The sequence below is a fragment of the Rhododendron vialii genome, chromosome 1a (genome assembly GCF_030253575.1).
Source record: "Rhododendron vialii isolate Sample 1 chromosome 1a, ASM3025357v1".
In the NCBI taxonomy this organism is placed as follows: Eukaryota; Viridiplantae; Streptophyta; class Magnoliopsida; order Ericales; family Ericaceae; genus Rhododendron; species Rhododendron vialii.
The window spans coordinates 20,368,295-20,386,617 of NC_080557.1; the positions used below are offsets into that span (position 1 = coordinate 20,368,295).

The window sequence follows — 18,323 nt, forward strand, 5'->3', positions numbered from 1 at the left end:
CGGCTTCCCTATACGTAACAGTGAATTACGGAACTCTTTCTTTTCTAACCTCGCAGACCTAAAGCCTTTTCCTAAAAAGCAAAACAAAGTCACTCTTTTCTAAAAACCGGATTCTCTGGCCCAATATTCTTTTTCTAAAATACTTGAACTATTCTTTGGATACTCAAGAGGTGATCAGGCACACCTAAACTCTATGTCCGGTGGCGACTTGATTCTCCTTTCCCCGGAGATACATAGGCAGCTTAATGAAAGCTCGGTCCCTTTTTAAATAAAACCCCCTTCCTTTTCCTAAAACTCAAGACTTTTTCTAAAAATATCCGAAACCCTTTTATTGAACACAAAACTCCTCATTTTTCCTTCTTTTCAAAAATCACGTCACAATCCATAGGAACCGGATCACTTATCTCCCGATCATTTCCCTCTCGCTCGTGTCCCTTCTTCCCCCTCCCAACGGGAAGGGGAAGGCGAGCAAGACATTCGGCCGAGGGATTTAAATCCCGAGCGCGACAGCTGGCGACTCTGCTGGGGAGCTTGATAATTCTGGCTCATTACTTCTTTTTGCATGCAATAATATGAGTTGTTTCCCTTTACTTTTCCTTTATTTCCTATATATATTCCTCTCTGCACAACTTGTGTCTTCTGTTTGTGTTGTCCGTTCCTTTTGCAGAGCAAATTTGTACCCAATGGGTGTCCGATCGAAACCCCAATGGGTATTCGGCACTTGCATAGAATAGAGACCCCAAAGGGTTGTATAGTCAATGTGCTACATCCTTCAAATTGCACCACAGACAGTACACTATTGAGTACCTTCTCTTCTCTATCTCCATTCTTTTTTACAACTTTAAACTCGTGTCAATCCTAGAAGAGTTGGAGAAAGTCTAGAATCCAATGGACAAGGCACTTGCCCCCATACGGCCCACATAGACGAAAACAGCTCGCTCAATCCACATACTTATGACGATCCTCGAGCGCACCCTTCAGGGTCGGCAGTTGGGTATCTGAAGTATATCGAATTGGGAGCCTTTTAAACCGCCACCAGGACAGAGAACTGTTGTCTGGTGGTATATGATTGCACCAGCCGCCGGTCACGTAGTAGCCGAGTCAGCCATACACTGTTAATTACGGAACTAAGCTCACTGGAAAGATGGAATTTCTGCTGTTTTCCATATCAACTATTCATACTGACAAGAGTCTCACTTACTCAAGCCTTGTGCAAGTCGTTGCACTTACCATAGACCGAGACAAGATATGTTGTTGATGCAGCGCAGCCTCCTTTTATGAAATTAGTCGCAAGAAGAGATCACGAACTTACTTATGTTAAAGATTTTCTATTTGAAACATAAACACATATAGAGATAACACTCAATTTTCATTAATTCAAAAAACAACTCCCCTACCCTTAAGGCTTACAACTCAGTTTATAATAACCTACAAATACTAAAAATGAAACTTAAATAATGGAAAACTAAATCTACGCCTTGGAGCATAAGAAACTAATGAAAATAGAAAAAGTAAATTAAAGCAAATCAGGGAACTAATTATTCTTGCCGTTCAAAAAAAGGGAAATAATTATTCTACGCTACCTATCCTAAATTATAAAATTCCTTACAAAATAATAAAATCAAAAAAATGCGTAATTAATATACATTCTTCATATTCCGGCAACATCATTCTTTCCCGCTTGAGAAAACTCGTCATCGAGTTTATATAGCTGAATTCGCTAAAACATGTCTGAATCAATCTTGTACTGCAAATTAATTTTTCCAAACCCAAATTATAAAGATGAGTTTAGAAAAATAAAAGCAATATTATTTGTCACAACTTGCTCTAAGAACGCAATCCAAATATTTTTCTTCACAGCAGCTTCAATATATTCCCAAAAAGGATCCATGAATTGATTATTGTGACCAGCTTCAAACCCCTCCAATTTCTAAATATTACGCATGAAATTCATATCCAAGCTTTCAATTGCGGTGTACTTCATGCCATCCCAATCAGAAGGCTTTGGAGTAAAAAAAAATATTGTTCATAGTAGGACTTGGGTCAAGATATGTGGACATGGTTTTAATGACATTATCATTGATCTCACAATTAATTCCATTAATGCCTTTCATGCCCACAACTCCAATTAGCCACTCATCCATCACAAGTTATTCTTTTTTAGCACCACTGCCCATATCAATTCCAATGTTTGCTCCTTCAGCCACTTCAATCTTGCCTCCCTCAATAAAATCATGATTTTCTTTTGTAGTGACTACATAGTCATCCGGGTAGTCATCATACGTAGGAGGTAAATCCCAATCAATTTGTGATTCATAAAGGAAGTTTCAGTGTTCAAAAATATTTCATCAAATTCTTCCTCTAATCCATCGTCGAGAAAGTCTCCTACATCTCCCTCAACTAGAATTTCTTCTATGACTCTTTTTCTTTTGCACTAACCTTTAAGATTTTTTCTCGTGTCATACCTTTCTGGAACTCAGGAAAGTTGATCTCCAAACGAGATTCCCAAAGTCGTGAATCACGATTAACAACCTTGACCGCCCTTGTCCTCCCCATCGACTAATGGTTACTAGCCAAAGGCTTGGTGATAGAAACGTCATCAGATGCCTCCACCTCCTTCGGAAATCAAGGTTTAATCGGATGACGACGAGGTGAGTTTGCAACTTCTAAAGCCTCCATGCGTTGGAATATTCCTCCAAGCATTGCTTTGATTTTGGCAAACCCATCCTCCATTCAAGCATCTCGAGCAGCAGCATCCCGCTCATAGATTTCATCAACATAAGTTGTACAACCCCTTGTCCTCCTTGACCTCCAGCACGCCCTCCGGCCATTGTCAAGATTGGAACTTGGGCTTTGATACCAACTGATGCAGCGCAGCCTTCTTTTACGAATTAGTTGCAAAAGAAGATATCACGAACTTGCTTATGTTAAAGATTCTCTCTTTGAAACATAAACACTTATAGAGATAACACTCAACTTACATTAATTCAAAAAACAACTCCCCTAGGCTTACAATTCAATTTATAATAACCTACAAATACTAAAAAGGAAACTTAAATAATGAAAAACTAAATCTACGTCTTGGAGAATAAGAAACTAATGAAAATAGAAAAACGAAAATCAACGCAAATCAAGGAACTAATTATTCTATTCTATCTATCCTAAATTATAAACTCTAACAAAACAATAAAATCGAAATAATGCGTAATTAATATACATTCTTCATATTCTGGCTGCATCACTACTGTACCCTATATTTGAGTGAATTTTTGCTTTAGCCGTTTAAAATTTAAGGAAAGGAAAAAACAAAAAAACAAAAAAAAGGAAGAATAAGAAGAAAATTTTATTATTCATTAAATTTGAAAATTTTCTTTTCTTGTCTCTTTCTCTACCAACAATAGAAAGGAATTTTTTTTATTTTAATTTTTCTTTGTTTTCCTTTCTTTTCCTGAGTTCCAAACAGAGCCTAGAAATGAATCTTCGAATTGGGTTCACTTCGTCAAGTTATTTGGAGGGAAAAGCTGGAGAGAATTTCTTGATTGCAACCATATGAGAGAGACAGAAAAACAACAACAACAATCAATCTGGAGCCCAAGAGAGAAAAAATGCCTTTTTCTCCTGCAACACAAGAGGAACAACACCAGAGCTTCTCTCCTCCAAATCCACGCCTTCATCCTCCGCGGTGCCCTCGAAACCAACACCAACCTCCTCACCAAGTTTATCACCACCTGTTCTTTAGGTGTCGGCATTCATCACGCTCGTCGCGTGTTTGACCAAATGCCTCAAAAAGACGACACTTACCTCTGTAACACCATGATTAGAGCTCACCTAGAAACACGCCAGTTTGTCGAATCTATCAGTTTGTATCGACAACTTAGGAGGCACTCGGGTTTTTCGCCCGATAACTATACGTTTTCATGGTTAGCCAAGTCTTGTGGTCTGAGTTTGGCCAATTGGGAAGGCCAGCAGATACATAATCATGTGACTAAAACTGGGTTTGGGTCGAATTTATTCGCGTCCACATCTTTGGTTGACATGTACACGAAATTTGGGGTGATGGGTTGTGCTAGAAAGGTGTTCGATGAAATGACTGAAAGAAGTCTGGTGTCTTGGACAGCTCTAATTTGTGGGTATGCGCGGAATGGAGATATGGACAATGCGAAGGAACTTTTCGATCAGTCACCGGAGAAAGATTCAGCTGCATATAATGTGATGATTGATGCCCATGTCAAATTGGGAGATATGGTGTGTGCTAGGCGATTGTTTGACGAAATGCCCGAAAGGAATGTGGTATCTTGGACTAACATGATTGATGGGTTTTGTAATATTGGTGATGTTGGTTCTGCTAGATTGCTATTTGACACAATGCCCGAGAAGAATTTGTTCTCTTGGAATTCAATGATTGGGGGGTATTGCCTAAATAAACAGCCGGATGAAGCATTGAGACTCTTTCATGAAATGCTAACCACAACGTCGTTTGAACCCGATAAAGTTACCGTTGTTAGTGTCCTTCCTGCTATTGCTGATTTGTGTGCTTTGGATTTGGGTGGTTGGGTTCACCAGTTTGTGAAGAGGAAGAAGCTTGATAGAGCAACAAACGTTTGCACTGGGCTGGTAGATATGTATGCCAAGTCAGGTGAAATTACAAAAGCAAGACAAGTTTTTGACGAGATGCCTGTAAAGGAAACGGCTACTTGGAACGCTTTGATAAATGGGTTGGCAGTCAACGGACGGGCTGAAGAAGCATTGGAGGTGTTTTTGAAAATGACACGTAGTGGATTCAAACCGGATGAGATATCCATGCTGGGTGTCTTATCTGCCTGTAACCATAATGGTTTGGTGGAGGAAGGGAAGATGTGGTTTAAAGCAATGGGAGAATTCGGTCTCACGCCAAAAATTGAGCACTACGGTTGTATGGTAAATTTGTTGGGTAGAGCAGGGTGTTTAGAGGAAGCTGAGACGTTAATTGACAGTATGCCTTACGAGGCTAATGGGATAGTATTGAGTTCTTTTCTATTTGCATGTGGGTGTGCCAAGGATGTTGAAAGGGCAGAGAGAATAAGAAAGAGGGTTATTAATATGGAGCCGTGGAATGAAGGGAACTATATAATGTTCAGGAATTTGTATTCCAAGGAGAGTAGATGGAAAGATGTGGAGGAAATCAAGGGACTGATGAGTCGAGGTGGTGCAAAGAAAGAGGCTGGTTGTAGTGTTATCGAGGTTAATAGTAGGTTGTGGGAGTTCATAGCTGGGGATAAAGTGCACCCACAGTGGGAGGCAATACATTCTTCCTTGGGGAATTTGTGGATGCACATGAAGGGAGAATGACGTGCCAAATTTTTTGTCGAAGGCTGGGCAAACCACAAGCTAAAATGGCAACAGATCTATGCGATGCTCAATGGAGTCCTTTTTAGTACAAGGAACAAAAGCAGGATTTTTGCTTAATGGAATTGGGGCCTTTTTTTGCTTGATCAAGTCATTCAACCAAATTGATTGGTCCTGAAGCATTTTAAGTGGCATGTTTGGGTCTAGTGGGGAGGCCACACAGATTTCCAAGCAAAGCTTTTAATTCCTCGTCAATGGAAGATCTTGATAGAATTGGTATTCAGATATTCACTTGCCGTTGAAGTCTGCCGGGTATAGTTGGACAAAAAAAAGATGAAAAAGAGGTGGTTTGGAATTTATCTCAAACTTGGGGTGGCCAAACCACCATGGAGTTTCCTCATTGAGGATCCAACGGTGGCGAATTACAGGAATTTACCCCAAAAAAAAAAAGAAAAGAAAATGAAGTACGAAGTCAATCTCTCTCTCTCTCTCTCTCTCTCTCTCTCTCTCTCTCTCTCTCTCTCTCAAGTTTCAAGGCAGGTATCAGAATCCTAAACATTAGAGTGTTAAACCTGGTCATGGATACCTTGCTTGGGCAGACAATTTGAACTGGAAAGTTGCAAGTCATTCCCTTTGCTTTTCTCATTTGGCTCTCAATATAAATGTTCTAGCCCAAGTTCATCTATAATTCCATATTTGCCAGATGGGGATCATCATGAGCGTCATCGTGGGAAAAGGTTTGCGATCTCCTTCGTCTTTATGTGCGCTCTTATTTGTATCATTTTTTTCTTCTTAAGTAGTAAAATATTGCCATTTCTGTTACATAGATTAGCTTTTCACAATTCACACCGGTTATGTGTATACCTTGGCTGTTTGAATGATAGGTTTGCCATCAACACAGATGCTAAATTTAGCATTGGGAACGCTTTACAGTCGATTCGTGGACAAAGATGTCAACAATTTTGAGGACTTCCACGTTGCTATTCTCGATATTTTCAAGTAAGGCATTTTCCAAATCATGAATTCCCCCGCCACTGAAAAAATGAATCGAACAAATAAATAACTATACAGGGATTAATACAGTACTTGTAAGAACGGTGTTGTATTGTTTGACATATAATGGTAACAAAGCGATGACAATATTTATGCAGTCCATACCAAAGCAAAGCATGTGGACGAAAAGACAAGAAAGCCCCTGATAGATAATGTGGAATCAAACTGGGTCAGCTACAAAGATTTGTTCATTCCAAACCAAACCAGAGCATATGAAAAGAAAGCACCATATGGCGGATACAGCGGAACCATCAAACTGTGTCGTGGCATGTCACTATAGATAATCTAAGATAATCGATAGGAGCAAAGAAGACAAAAACCTAGAACACATCACAAACTGAAACAATGTATTCTTGCTCTAAATCTGAATATTTCTTGCTCATGGTTTTATCGTTATCCAGCACCTTCAACGAATCATTGCCTGGTAAACATTATGATGCTCCCACCAGGAAGGAAATCGAGGTCTGCTCTCTCTCTCTCTCTCTCTCTGTGTGTGTGTGTGTGTGTGTGTGTGTGTGTGTCTATATAAGCACGCAGGATTTAGTAATCCATCATTTGCAAACACAGGAATGTTTTGCAGAATGGGAAGGAGCCAAAGAGTTAGAAAGGAAGAAGGTATTCGTTGAATTTATGAAGAAGGTGAAACTGAGCAAGTTGGACGACGCTACAATGATTACCGGACTAGTAACGCCTCCAGCAGCCATGGCAGCTAAGAGAGCAGGTGAGAGTGTTCCACAGCTGAGAATAATTAAATCCATCCCAGATGTTGTCTTCGTACCTTCTGCCACTGTGTTGGCATTGGTCTCTGTAAAGCTCTCCAGGAGGATCTTCCTAGGGAATGTGGCATCAACATCATGACTCCACGATGCAGAAATCCAGATTCTCGATGAGTATAATGTTCAAAAACATGATCAAAAAAATCGTAATAATAAATGATATTGTTCCTAAATGTGAATGTTGCAAAGATCTTAACAGAAGTTGCTGTTTCTGTTATAGCAGCCAGAACTTGAAGAAATCCTAGTGTGGATGCATGCTCGAACAATTTTCTTAGCAGACGAAATTTTTTCATATTCATTTTTTGTTTATCTAGAATTGGTCTTGTCGTAGGTTAGAAAGTGATTGACTCGAATTGGTTCTACAAAAGTACAAAGCAAAGGTATTCAGTTTCATGTAGTGAGATCTCCATATTCATCCCAAGCAACAAAAAAAAAAAAAAAAAAAACAAAGCCCATGATCAAGGTCATCAAAAGGAAAAAAAAAACCATATAAAGTAGCGAAAAGGATAATTGACTGGATATTAAAGCAATACTACTGGTATTGAAAACTCAATATACTAATTCAACTCAACAGGTATCCGAATCAAACACCAGTTTTAAGGTAAGGAGTGAGATTATAGCAAACTATTAGTATGTACAGATGCAACTGAAGCAACGGACAATTTTCATCCATGAACAAAGAGAGAGGGGAAGGGAGAGCTAAATCTAGCAGAATGGGCAGCATGTACAGATTTTCTTCGCACCAAAGCCACACTAAAATGAGAGCCTGTTGGTTCTTGCTTTGCTTATTTGCTCATCTTTACGGCATCTTTTCACCTTTCAATGAACTTTTTCAATGTTGTGGTCAGAAAAAGTTCACCGAAGGCAAAACGAGTCCCCAAAAATAGGAAAAGAAACAAGCAAACCAAACAGACCCTGAAATCTTTTTTTCTTTTTCTGGGCCGGCTATTCCCAGCAGACACCAGCAACTTCATATTATCAAATGAATCTAACCTGAGGAGCGCCGGCTCCACCTACCCAACCCAGCCTTTCGTCTACCTCGCTTTCTCTTGTTCTTAGTAGCAGTAAGTTTGGAAATGGACCGGATCTTTGGAGCTGCTTGATCTTCTGTGGGCAGATCATGCTCTGTACCATCAAATGGAGGAATGGAGGTGTCTTCTTGCTCTTCCTTTGGTACCCGGGGCTTCTTCCCTACTGTCTGAATATTAACTTCTTTCAATCTGTTATTCAGCTCTTCTTTGGGTCTACGACTGTAAATCAAAATTCCATCCCCAATCTGCAAATATCAAGGATGAATTAGCCAAGCCTACAAATACAGAGGCCTATCAATCAAAATTCCATCCCCAAGGTGCAAACATCAAGGATGAATTAGCCAAGCCTACAAATAAAGAGGCCTATCAGATTCTAATATGACTTGACAATTTCTGAACCTTCATAGATATTCTGTTTATTTGTTTAGACATCTCTTCCAGCAAATTTCGAATTGAAGCAAATATTAGCCGCGTAACCCCATGCACACAAAATATATTCGTATCTTCGGAAAAATATTTCCATATCTACATCGGTTGGTACCGAGTCCTTGTTTCTTATCCGTGCTTAATAGATGAAACACCATCAAAGGTTTCTTATGAGTCAGCTGCTCGGAGATACAAATCTCTCTCTCCACACACACACACACACACACACACACTGATGGTGGTGGAAAACCAAGACAAAACTGTGAGGGGAAATCGCATGTCCAACAGGATACGAACCAAGACAACTGTGAGAGGGGAATGCAAACTCAGAGCACTGGAGTGTGAAAAAGTCGAGGTGCGTTTTGGTTCCTAAAAAAATATTTAGCCCATGAAATTTAGGCTCACAGAAGATATATATTTTGCCATCACTAAGACTGGAAGACGCAGCAAAGTAAATACTAATAGTAAAATCAATGAAGACCGAAAGGAAATGGTCAGTTGATACACCATGGAATCTCATTGGCGTATCACAAACTCTTTATAATCAACTTCTTCCAAGACAATACACATGTCCATAAACTCAAAAAAACTAGACACAGTATTCAATCGACAAACTTATTGGGGAGTAAAATGGGCTTCCGGCTTTAAGAAGAACTTGTGTCGCATGGAGTCTTCTAAATGCATAAAGAACCCCAGTCGGTCGGACACTCAACACTCTGATAAGGGCTGGGAACAGTGACCTAGATATTCAGTTGGACATTACCCTAGCAAACAAATTCAGTAGGACATTAACCTAGCAAACATTATTAGAAGTTTGAATTTACCATGAACTATGAGTAGAACTTCTATACTATGATAAAATACCCCAAGACACCTTGTAAACACCCTTTGCCATACTAAAAAAGAAAACAAGTACGAATATTTTCGGAGTGTCCCTGTGTCTGTGAAATGAATATTAGACGTATCTAAAAATTAGATATGCGTTCACACCTGCACCTGAGTCTGTATAACCTAGTGAAGAACAAAAGCAGCCATATTAAACAAAAAAGAAAATCTTGATATCGCTTGAAGAATAACCAACTCAAGAATTCCTAGTCTTCCAATTAAGGAAAGCAAAACAGATCCAAAATTAATCAGCAATCAGTTCCATGATTGTTACCTACGTATAGACTTACATTCTTTGATGATCCTCCAACCTTGAGCTGATCCGTGCTTTCAACTATTTCAGAAACATGGGTCACTTCTCCATGGCTTGAAGCTGCACTTTCGGGCATAACCAGATCACCCATATTATACTCCTGTATAAGCTGGTTTGCCATATAAGAAGAAGATCCTATTAGCATTGTGTCTTCATTGTTGGGAGGAGAAGCAGGATTCACGGCAGAGCTGGTCAACGCATTACATGGTGCAAGCAAGCTCAGCTTATCAGTGGAAGAGAACTTTCCAGCATTTTCACTCATTATTTTGTGAAGTCGGGTCTTCATATTGGTAACTTGCAAATGTACAACACCAATCTTATGAAGGATCTGTTCTACAGAAGAGTCATTGAACTCAAGGGACAATGGTTCATCATTGAGCCCCATCTCACTATTGCCATTTATTTGCACTGGGAAAATCAACGAAGGAAAGAGGGTCAATTGAATAGGTAAAGAAACAAGACTTTGAGAAGATATCTCCCATCTAGTGCATGAATCTTCTAAAATTTAAACACCAGGGGTCTTTTCTTACAGAACCTTCAATAGGAAAAGCACAAATCCATCTCATTCCAAAGCATATGCCTCACACACTAAGAAGTACAGACAAGGTAACAGGACATGGACACAAAAACACATGGGCACCCACGTCATTTTTTCAAAAGACACAAACACTTAGGAGACACGTTGACTATAGAATATATACAACTAGATTTATCATGAAAATTTATATATTTTTTCAAAAGACACACACTTTGGAGAAACGTTGACTAGAGAATATGTACAACTAGATTTATCTTGAAAATTTATATATCAATAAAAGCATTATTTCTGTCAAATTAGAATTAAAAGACCCAAATAATATGGTTATTATAGCTCTGGCCAAACTATTAAAAATTACATTATGACCTCCTAATGTGCCACCACCATCTCCCCGACATGTCCTCACGTGTCACCAATGTGTCCAACTAGGAAAAACATAGCATAAAAAACGTATTTAACCAAGAAGGGCACGTGCTGTGGAATTGCCTTGTATGATGCGTGTCAAACACAAGTACGTGAGGCCAGCAGATGTGTCATTGCATCTTTGCTCTCATAGTTACCTGAAACATAACTACTGCCCCTCTCTTCACATACAAATACTATAAAACATTTTAAGATAATATAGCAACAAAACTTCATTAACTTATCTGGTTGAAATGACACCCTTGGAGTTTAGAGTATAAAACCTCAGCATGAAAATTTCAAATTCAGTACGAAAATCCCAATTAGTTTCAGTAGAGTAGTTAACCTAAACACTAATTGCCTCAACAAAGTATGCTGATAGCAGATGTCTTCTGCTATAACATATTGTGTCCTCTTATTCTCTAGCGGCATTTCAGGGAATAATATTATCACAAGGAGAAGAAATTCTCACTCCTCACCTTGATTCCCCAAAACATCATCCATAAAAGGAGCATCGGCCGCAGATCTCTTATTTTCTGAAATGTACAACTTGTGTAAGTCATAATTGGCAACAGCAAAAAATAAGTTAATGCAGGAATCAAGATCTAAGGAAAACAATGATTGTGCATACCAAAATAGGAGAACAGTTTATGGCGGGACATATATCCCACCATGTCCCCTGTATCTTCAACTCTTTTTCTCTTCCTCCTCTTCATGACTTCTTTTCTTTGACTTCGACCCGGAAATGGAAGTGACTTCGCTCCAAAACCTTCTAATACACAGCTTTCTAGCTCTGTCTTCTTCCTTCGATTATATTTTGCAAGCTCCCTGTCATATTCACTCGCTTGGGACTGAAATTTCTTGATTTGCAGTTCTACCCATTTACACCGCCACACAAGAGGCCGTATGAATGTCCTCCAGTGAGGTGTCAACCTCTTCTTCCTAGAAAAGAGCGAACAGAACATAAAATCTGAAGTTAAGAATGAATATTTCCCTGCTTAGGCATTATCCAACTGAGTTCATAAAGCTTTGAGCATATTGGTACAGCAGATCACTTGGATCTGAGTACAGCAGTTCGCTCAATTTTTGTGCACAGAAGCCCTTTCCCTTTCGTTACTGAAGACTGAAATTTAGTCTATATCAACAGTTCAATCTCTAGCATGTGAATAGATGTTTCCCTATTACGGATTTGGAAAAATTACGGATTTGGAAAAATGGGCAAAGTTGGATGTTCATGGGGGACTACACTATGTTACCTGGAACACGGTACACCACATGTCTAAATTGTGGAACGCTAGGGGTAAACTTCCATAGATATCAAAATCAAAACTTCAGTGAAATTGAGTATCATTTTCCAAATTTTTCGTGCAAAATACATTTCTAGGAACATAGTGACCGAATTTTGCCATTTTCTCTCACCAAAATTCCATTCTCTCTAGATTTTGACATTAATAAGTAATTTGTTTTGGAAATATTTTTTTCCAAAATAATTGGGGATTGCTTTGGATCGCTATATTTCCCATCTTGGAACGGAAGTGTAACATCTTTCGGAACGTTAGTATTGGTACGCAGCGCTAGGGTAGTAGTGTTCCTTTGGTGACATAGGGACTACCACAGCTTCTTGAGAATCCAGAAAACTAAGCTCATTAAATATTCATTTCAGTTTCAAAAAATGTAGCTACAAACAAAGAAAATGGCAAATTTCCTTTCTCGGGACCTTGTTAGCAAGGTTGAGCTGCAGGAATTGTTCTGCATAAGTTTTGGTAACTAATTTCGTTGTGGTTGTACATGTCAATAGAGTTGACTTTGTAGGCTCTTTGAGCACCAACATTAATCCCCCATTTTCTATCAACAAGATAACTTTTTTGTAACCCAAGTTTCTTCCCTTTTTTGTCTCCTTTCTAAATCCAAGCTTATTGAAGTTGTCATTTGCGAGATAAGGAAGAGCTAATGCCTTCACGAAGTTTAAGCACATAGAAGTTGGCAAATGCAGATTCTGGAAGAACCTAGCATACATACCTTAGTAGCACGAAGCGGGGGCGGGAGCAGAAGCAGGAGCGGGTGTGGGGGAGCAGAGGCACCTAGAAGCTCCTAAGGTTGGGAGCGCCTAAAGAGTGTATATAGATTTTATAATATGTATATAAAAAATCTTTAAATACTTAACCATTAAAGGAAAAGTGAAACTTACTGAAAATTTTCCCGATCTTAAAGTGTAATTATTGGAAGCTATATATTCTCAATTTGCAAAACTTCTTGACTAATATGATTCTCAAGTTCTTATTTTCACAATGGCATACCTCCCTTAAAAGTAAGGGAATAACTATCTTAAAGGCTCGATAAGCTTCCATCTTAGTTAGGAGCGAGCTCTTGTCTTGAGGGGAGCGAGCTCCCGTCAAGTCCCCCGTCTTGGGAGCGCCGATTCGAGCTCCCATCTAGGGAGCGCACCCATTTTAGAATGATCCTACTACTAAGATACATACATATCTATAACATTATGCTGTGTATTATTCAACCACAAGACCCTAATTGTTGGTTAATTCATCATTCAATCCACAGCAAATCCAAGGAGTTATGAAAACCTGTATATATTGTTTTCTATTACACCAGACAAGAGAGAGAGAGAGAGAGAGAGAGAGAGAGAGAGCGCATATTACTAACAACTTGACCAGTTAAAGGGAAATTAGCATCTTGCAAATAAATGTTGGAATTTTGGAGCTTCAAACAGAGTTAAGAAACTCAAAACTGGAAAGACCAAAAGGTAAAAAGGTACATACCTAACTCGAAAAAAATCACTAAACCCATCAACTGACAATGCTGATGAAGCATCACCATGCAAACCTGAGTCCACTTCTGCATCACTCAACATTGTGCCATTCTCGAACCCAGAAATAGTATCCTCAAAAGAGCTTGAATTTTCAGTTTGATCTTGGAATTTAGCTTCAACCATGCCAATGTCAACGGAATTTGTGTGCTCAAATATATTAACCTCCACATCCTGACTTCTTTCTCCTTCAGTTTTTTCATCCACTAAAGCTTCCATCTCAAAATTGTTGTCCTCATAATTACTAGCACATCTCATATGCTTATCTTCTGGTTCCTTCATAGCACCAGCAGTCTCTATATTACCCAATGCTTCCGTCACCATTTCTAATCTTCCTTTAAGCTCCAGATCTGGACCCATACTGCAACACAAGGCCAGTCAGGTCATATCCCTGCCACAAACATTACTCACCTGTACCGAGATAGAAAGTACTTTAGTGGAGGAACAATCAACGCATAGAGGAAGAACACACAAACAACTAAATCATAACACGGTATCATAAAATGAAACTTATAATGGTAACATTGCATAAAAGATTTTAAACAAAACTAGAATGTTTCCAAAGCAGTGAAACACACTTCATATTTAGTCCCTATGTAATGCAAGTCACGTCATGTACCCAAACATCAGTCAACAATTCATGTTCAGCTGCACAAATCAACATTTATCAACTGACCAACAGAAAAATAAAGAAGAACGAACCAAACAGCAATTTGGGCCTGTCAAATTGAAAAGATAGGGTTTGCAATGGTAAAACTGCATAAAACTCTAATTCAGGAGTACAAAATCTCAGATGCTCCCCATATTTTGTGGAAAAAGATTTCAAGTAGATCATTAGTTTTACAAGTTTACAACACATCCACAGAATTTGACAATTCTGCACCCAACAGAAAACTAGGAAAAAATACAGCCAACCCCCTGAATTAACAACCTAAAAAACCAATCAATCAAGTTCTTAACACCTTAACCAGAAGAAGAATCACAAACCCTGGACCCTGCCCAGAACATTAAAATTCATAAATTGCACTGGAAAATAACAAAAACTCTCATACAATTTTGTCCACAATAGGGAGGGGCCGAGTTTTCAATGGTGTATTTTCAATTTTCCAGAATGGTAATTCCAAAATGAAAGTGACAGTTCTGCATACAAATAGAAAACTGGGCAAAAAAAATTAACGGACCAAAAGACCGATCAATCAAGGTTCTAAACCCTCAACCAGAAGAAAAATCACAAACCCTAAACACTGTGTAAGACATTACAACTCATACAATAAAAATTACAAACAACTTAAAAATCTATTCAGATTTATCTATTCAGATTTTTCCCGCGATTTTCACAGAAAGGGATTGCATTAGTACATCTTCAATTAGAAAACAAGGAAAATCCCAAATCAAACTGGACAATGCCGTACAGAAGCATAGAACTACGCAAAAGCAGAGGCAACCCCATTACAAATAACCACCTACAAACCAATCAAGGTCAAAATGGATCAGTCAAAAGGAAACAAAAGAACTTCAAACCCTGAAACGAAGGGTCTCGTTCCGCCGTACATTCAACGAAAATGGGTTTCATTAGTATATATTAACATTTCAGAACATTACAAATTCCCAAGAGAAATTTCACAATTCTGCAAACAGGGCAGGCTCTGGGCAGAAGCCTAGAAAGCCAACGCTATAAAAAAATGCTAAAAAGAATGGGTGTATAACACTCCTACATATGCGTTGAATCGATTCACTCCAGGCATGGATGGAACATCCCCTTAGTCCTGGAAAAAGGTGTGTTTATTTGCTAGAGCCCAGACATGTAACGTTTAAGCATCTAAATCACCAACTAAACAAACAGAGAGAGATAAACGACCAGAGTGAGACGGAGACGAGAGAGAGAGAGAGAGAGAGAGAGAGAGAGAAGTACCTGTCCGATTAAGAAGTGGGGTGGTTCAGAGATTCTGAATTCCTGATCGAGTAGAAATTGAGGGGTACAAATACTCTCGCGACAATGATCAAAAAAAAAAAACTCTCGCGACAACTACATATGAAACCCTAGAATTTGATCCAAGTCACAAATGACTCCCCGTACTTGCACTTATTATTAGTAGTTCAAATCCTAACCCTCCGTTTGGAAGCTAGGGAAAATTGAAAAAAAGAAAGGAAAATAAAAAATTTCTCTTAATGATTGTTTGGTTTCTACTTTAAGGAAAAAAGAAAGTAAAATAGGAAGGAAGTTATTGAAGACTACCAATTTAACAACAATGTGGATTTATGAGTCCCTAAGTCACATAGTCGCGTGACCAGGAGTGCGAGCGAGAATATGAAAGCGTCATTGAAATAAATTTTAAACTATTGAAATTCACAAGAGTGAAGAGAGTGTTTAGATTGAAATCTAGAATGATCCGGTAGAGAATATTTAAAAAAAAACAGAAAAAAAAAATCCATTTCTTCCCAAGCATTCTTGAGAGTAGTGTGAGGATTGACAGTGTAGAACATTTTGAAAGATTATGTAACTAAGCTGGAGTTTCACAAAGCTAAAAGGACTTTTTGAAAGTTTTGTCCATATTCAATTTTTTTTTTGCATTCGCTAATTTTTTGCCAAACTTTCTAATAATTTTAAAAGTTTTCAAAACAACACCTGGACTTAATAATTTTAAGTCAATAATTCATAAAAAATTGGCGAAAGTTTAGGTGTTGTTTTGAATAATAGCTAATGAAGTTTAAGGTACATCATACTTTTAGTCTATGCAGATGAAGTTTTCCGGTACCAAAAAATAGACTTGCATTTTTAAGGTACAATATGCTCTTTTTCTTAATAACCAAGTATGCTGGTGAGCTTAAGCGCACCATAACTTATTATAGAGCTCCGAAATCGACAACATCTCCAATCGCCCCAAGGGTTTTTGATTAGTGTATGGTAGAAGTCGAACTCGAACTCCCAAACTTAAAAGAGTAAATCTTTATTTGTTATCATATTCCCACCCAATCAATCCCTTAGGCTCCGTTCAGTTGCCAGGAAAGTACAAGAAAAGATGGGAAAATCAACTTTTCCATGATTTTTGTAGTGTTCAGTTGGCAGGAAAGTAATGGGAAACATGTTTTTAAGTTTTCCTGCAGGAATTATTTTCCTGCAAAAGTGATCCTGCAAAAAACACAGGATTTTGCGTCGCGGGAAAAGGAAAATGAGTGAATACTCACAAAATTTTCCCGAAAGTTTCTTTTTCCTGACAAATGAACAACTAAACCTTAATTATTCTTGCAAAATTCTTTTGTCAAATGAACACTCAAAGAAAAATAATTTTCTTTTTCCTTTACTTCACTTTACTTGACTTTTCTTGAGAATAACTTTCGCATACAATATTCCTGGCAACTGAACGGAGCCTTAATGTTAAGTTACGCCATACTTTTATTGTTCTGCATTAAAAAGTAGACAAGCTATATATTGAGGACAAATAAAAAAATTCATGAATAAGCTGGTTAGTATAAGGAGAAAATGATAGCTTCTTCTGTAAGGAAAAAAAAAGGGAGTATTCAAAGTCAAAGATTATGCTGATTGAATAGACTTGAAGTAGTGTGTATTTTAGTGTAACCACATTATGTATGTACAAAATGAAGGGCGCTGCTATTCGCAACCCTCTATTTTCTTCCACAGTCCACTACATTTCGGTAAATGGTTGTTGAAAATCATACATAACATTTCGGTAAATAGCTGTTGAAAACAAGATTATATTTCGGTAACTACATGTCGAAAATATGTTCAACTTTTGGTAAACAACTACCAAACATACATTTTCGGTAAATAGCTGTTGAAAAAAATATTATATTTCGGTAATTGGATGCTGAAAATATATCTCAATTTCGGTAACTAACTGTCGAGTATAATTGGAAATTTTTAACGGGTTATGGGAGAAAATAAAGGGCTGCGAATAGCAGCGCCCAAAACGAAACATTAGTTGCTAATACTAGGGAAAATTTCAAAAAGCACCTGAATTTTCAGCTACTTTTCAAAACAATACCTGAACTTTGAATAATGACAAAAACACCTAAACTTTTCATTCCGTTAACAAATAGGCCCCTGGTGTCCCATTCCGTCAATTTTGTGACGGATAGACCTAAACGAAAGGAGTTAACTTGAGAAAATTTCAAAATAACACCTAAACTTTCAGTCAATTCTAAAAAAAAACACCTAAACTTTAATGGTGCTTTTTGAATGATAATGGTTAGGGTTGCCCACGTATCAGTTCGGTTTGGGCAATTTGGTTCGGTTCCTAAACTGTTCCGCTCACATCAATTTGTCATTTTCTCTATCTGTACCCGTCTGTGAGTATTGTCTGATTCAGTAGGTTTGGATGCGATTGGGGTCTTAATTTTTTATAGACTAAAACTAAAACAAACAAGTCATACTTTATTTTTTGATCCTCAAATACTTATGTATAAATAACAAAAAAGCACATCACTCATTTAAAAATGAGTTACGTCTATGGGTCTGAAATGGAAGGAGTAAAATCTGATAAACAAATTAATTTTCTCAGATTATAGGTCATATATACAATCAACAATCAACACTTCTTTAGTATATAATATTGCAACCTAATCCCATACAAGATATACTTCTCTATGGACTTCAAGTAGAAGCTTCTTGTCTAGGTTCCCTCAAATACCTTAGCAATGATTCAACTGGAGGTGTGGTTTTGTAATCGTCAAAGGTGGAGAAGGTGGTCGGAGAAAGGGAGAGAGAGAGAAGTAGAGAATGGAGAGATCGATA

The 18,323-nt window shown here is 38.1% G+C and overlaps 3 protein-coding genes across 4 annotated transcripts; 2 read left to right on the top strand and 1 right to left on the bottom strand.

The window, feature by feature from the left end:
• The first annotated feature begins 3,448 nt into the window (after positions 1-3,448).
• On the top strand, positions 3,449-6,205 carry LOC131317233 (pentatricopeptide repeat-containing protein At2g44880). Its single transcript, XM_058346799.1, has one exon. The coding sequence runs from the start codon at positions 3,550-3,552 to the stop codon at positions 5,326-5,328; it is 1,779 nt and encodes a 592-aa protein (XP_058202782.1). The 5' UTR covers positions 3,449-3,549; the 3' UTR covers positions 5,329-6,205.
• LOC131317251 (uncharacterized) lies at positions 5,926-8,111 on the top strand. The gene is made up of 4 exons (XM_058346818.1): positions 5,926-6,062; positions 6,210-6,324; positions 6,780-6,840; positions 6,946-8,111. Exons 1-4 carry the CDS (start codon positions 6,029-6,031, stop codon positions 7,234-7,236), a joined length of 501 nt encoding a protein of 166 aa, XP_058202801.1. The 5' UTR covers positions 5,926-6,028; the 3' UTR covers positions 7,237-8,111.
• On the bottom strand, positions 7,691-15,639 carry LOC131317240 (uncharacterized). 2 transcript variants are annotated; one of them, XM_058346806.1, is made up of 6 exons: positions 15,483-15,639; positions 13,524-13,981; positions 11,381-11,691; positions 11,229-11,285; positions 9,787-10,217; positions 7,691-8,430 (listed from the first exon to the last, which is right to left on the bottom strand). In XM_058346806.1, exons 2-6 carry the CDS (start codon positions 13,928-13,930, stop codon positions 8,143-8,145), a joined length of 1,494 nt encoding a protein of 497 aa, XP_058202789.1. In that variant the 5' UTR covers positions 13,931-13,981; positions 15,483-15,639; the 3' UTR covers positions 7,691-8,142. The 2 variants fall into 2 exon arrangements, with proteins under 2 accessions (XP_058202789.1, XP_058202793.1); XM_058346810.1 differs by having other exon boundaries at positions 15,286-15,518.
• Positions 15,640-18,323: the final 2,684 nt, after the last annotated feature.

Coding starts and splice junctions, on each gene's coding strand:
- LOC131317240 (XM_058346806.1), bottom strand. CDS start 13,930: ATGGGTCCAGATCTGGAGCTTAAAGGAAGATTAGAAATGGTGACGGAA. Junction 11,286..11,380: donor TAAACTGTTCTCCTATTTTG/GTATGCACAATC, acceptor TGTACATTTCAG/AAAATAAGAGATCTGCGGCC. Junction 10,218..11,228: donor TGATGTTTTGGGGAATCAAG/GTGAGGAGTGAG, acceptor TGATTTTCCCAG/TGCAAATAAATGGCAATAGT.
- LOC131317251 (XM_058346818.1), top strand. CDS start 6,029: ATGGGGATCATCATGAGCGTCATCGTGGGAAAAG. Junction 6,063..6,209: donor GAGCGTCATCGTGGGAAAAG/GTTTGCGATCTC, acceptor TTTGAATGATAG/GTTTGCCATCAACACAGATG. Junction 6,841..6,945: donor CCACCAGGAAGGAAATCGAG/GTCTGCTCTCTC, acceptor TTGCAAACACAG/GAATGTTTTGCAGAATGGGA.
- LOC131317233 (XM_058346799.1), top strand. CDS start 3,550: ATGAGAGAGACAGAAAAACAACAACAACAATCAATCTGGAGCCCAAGA.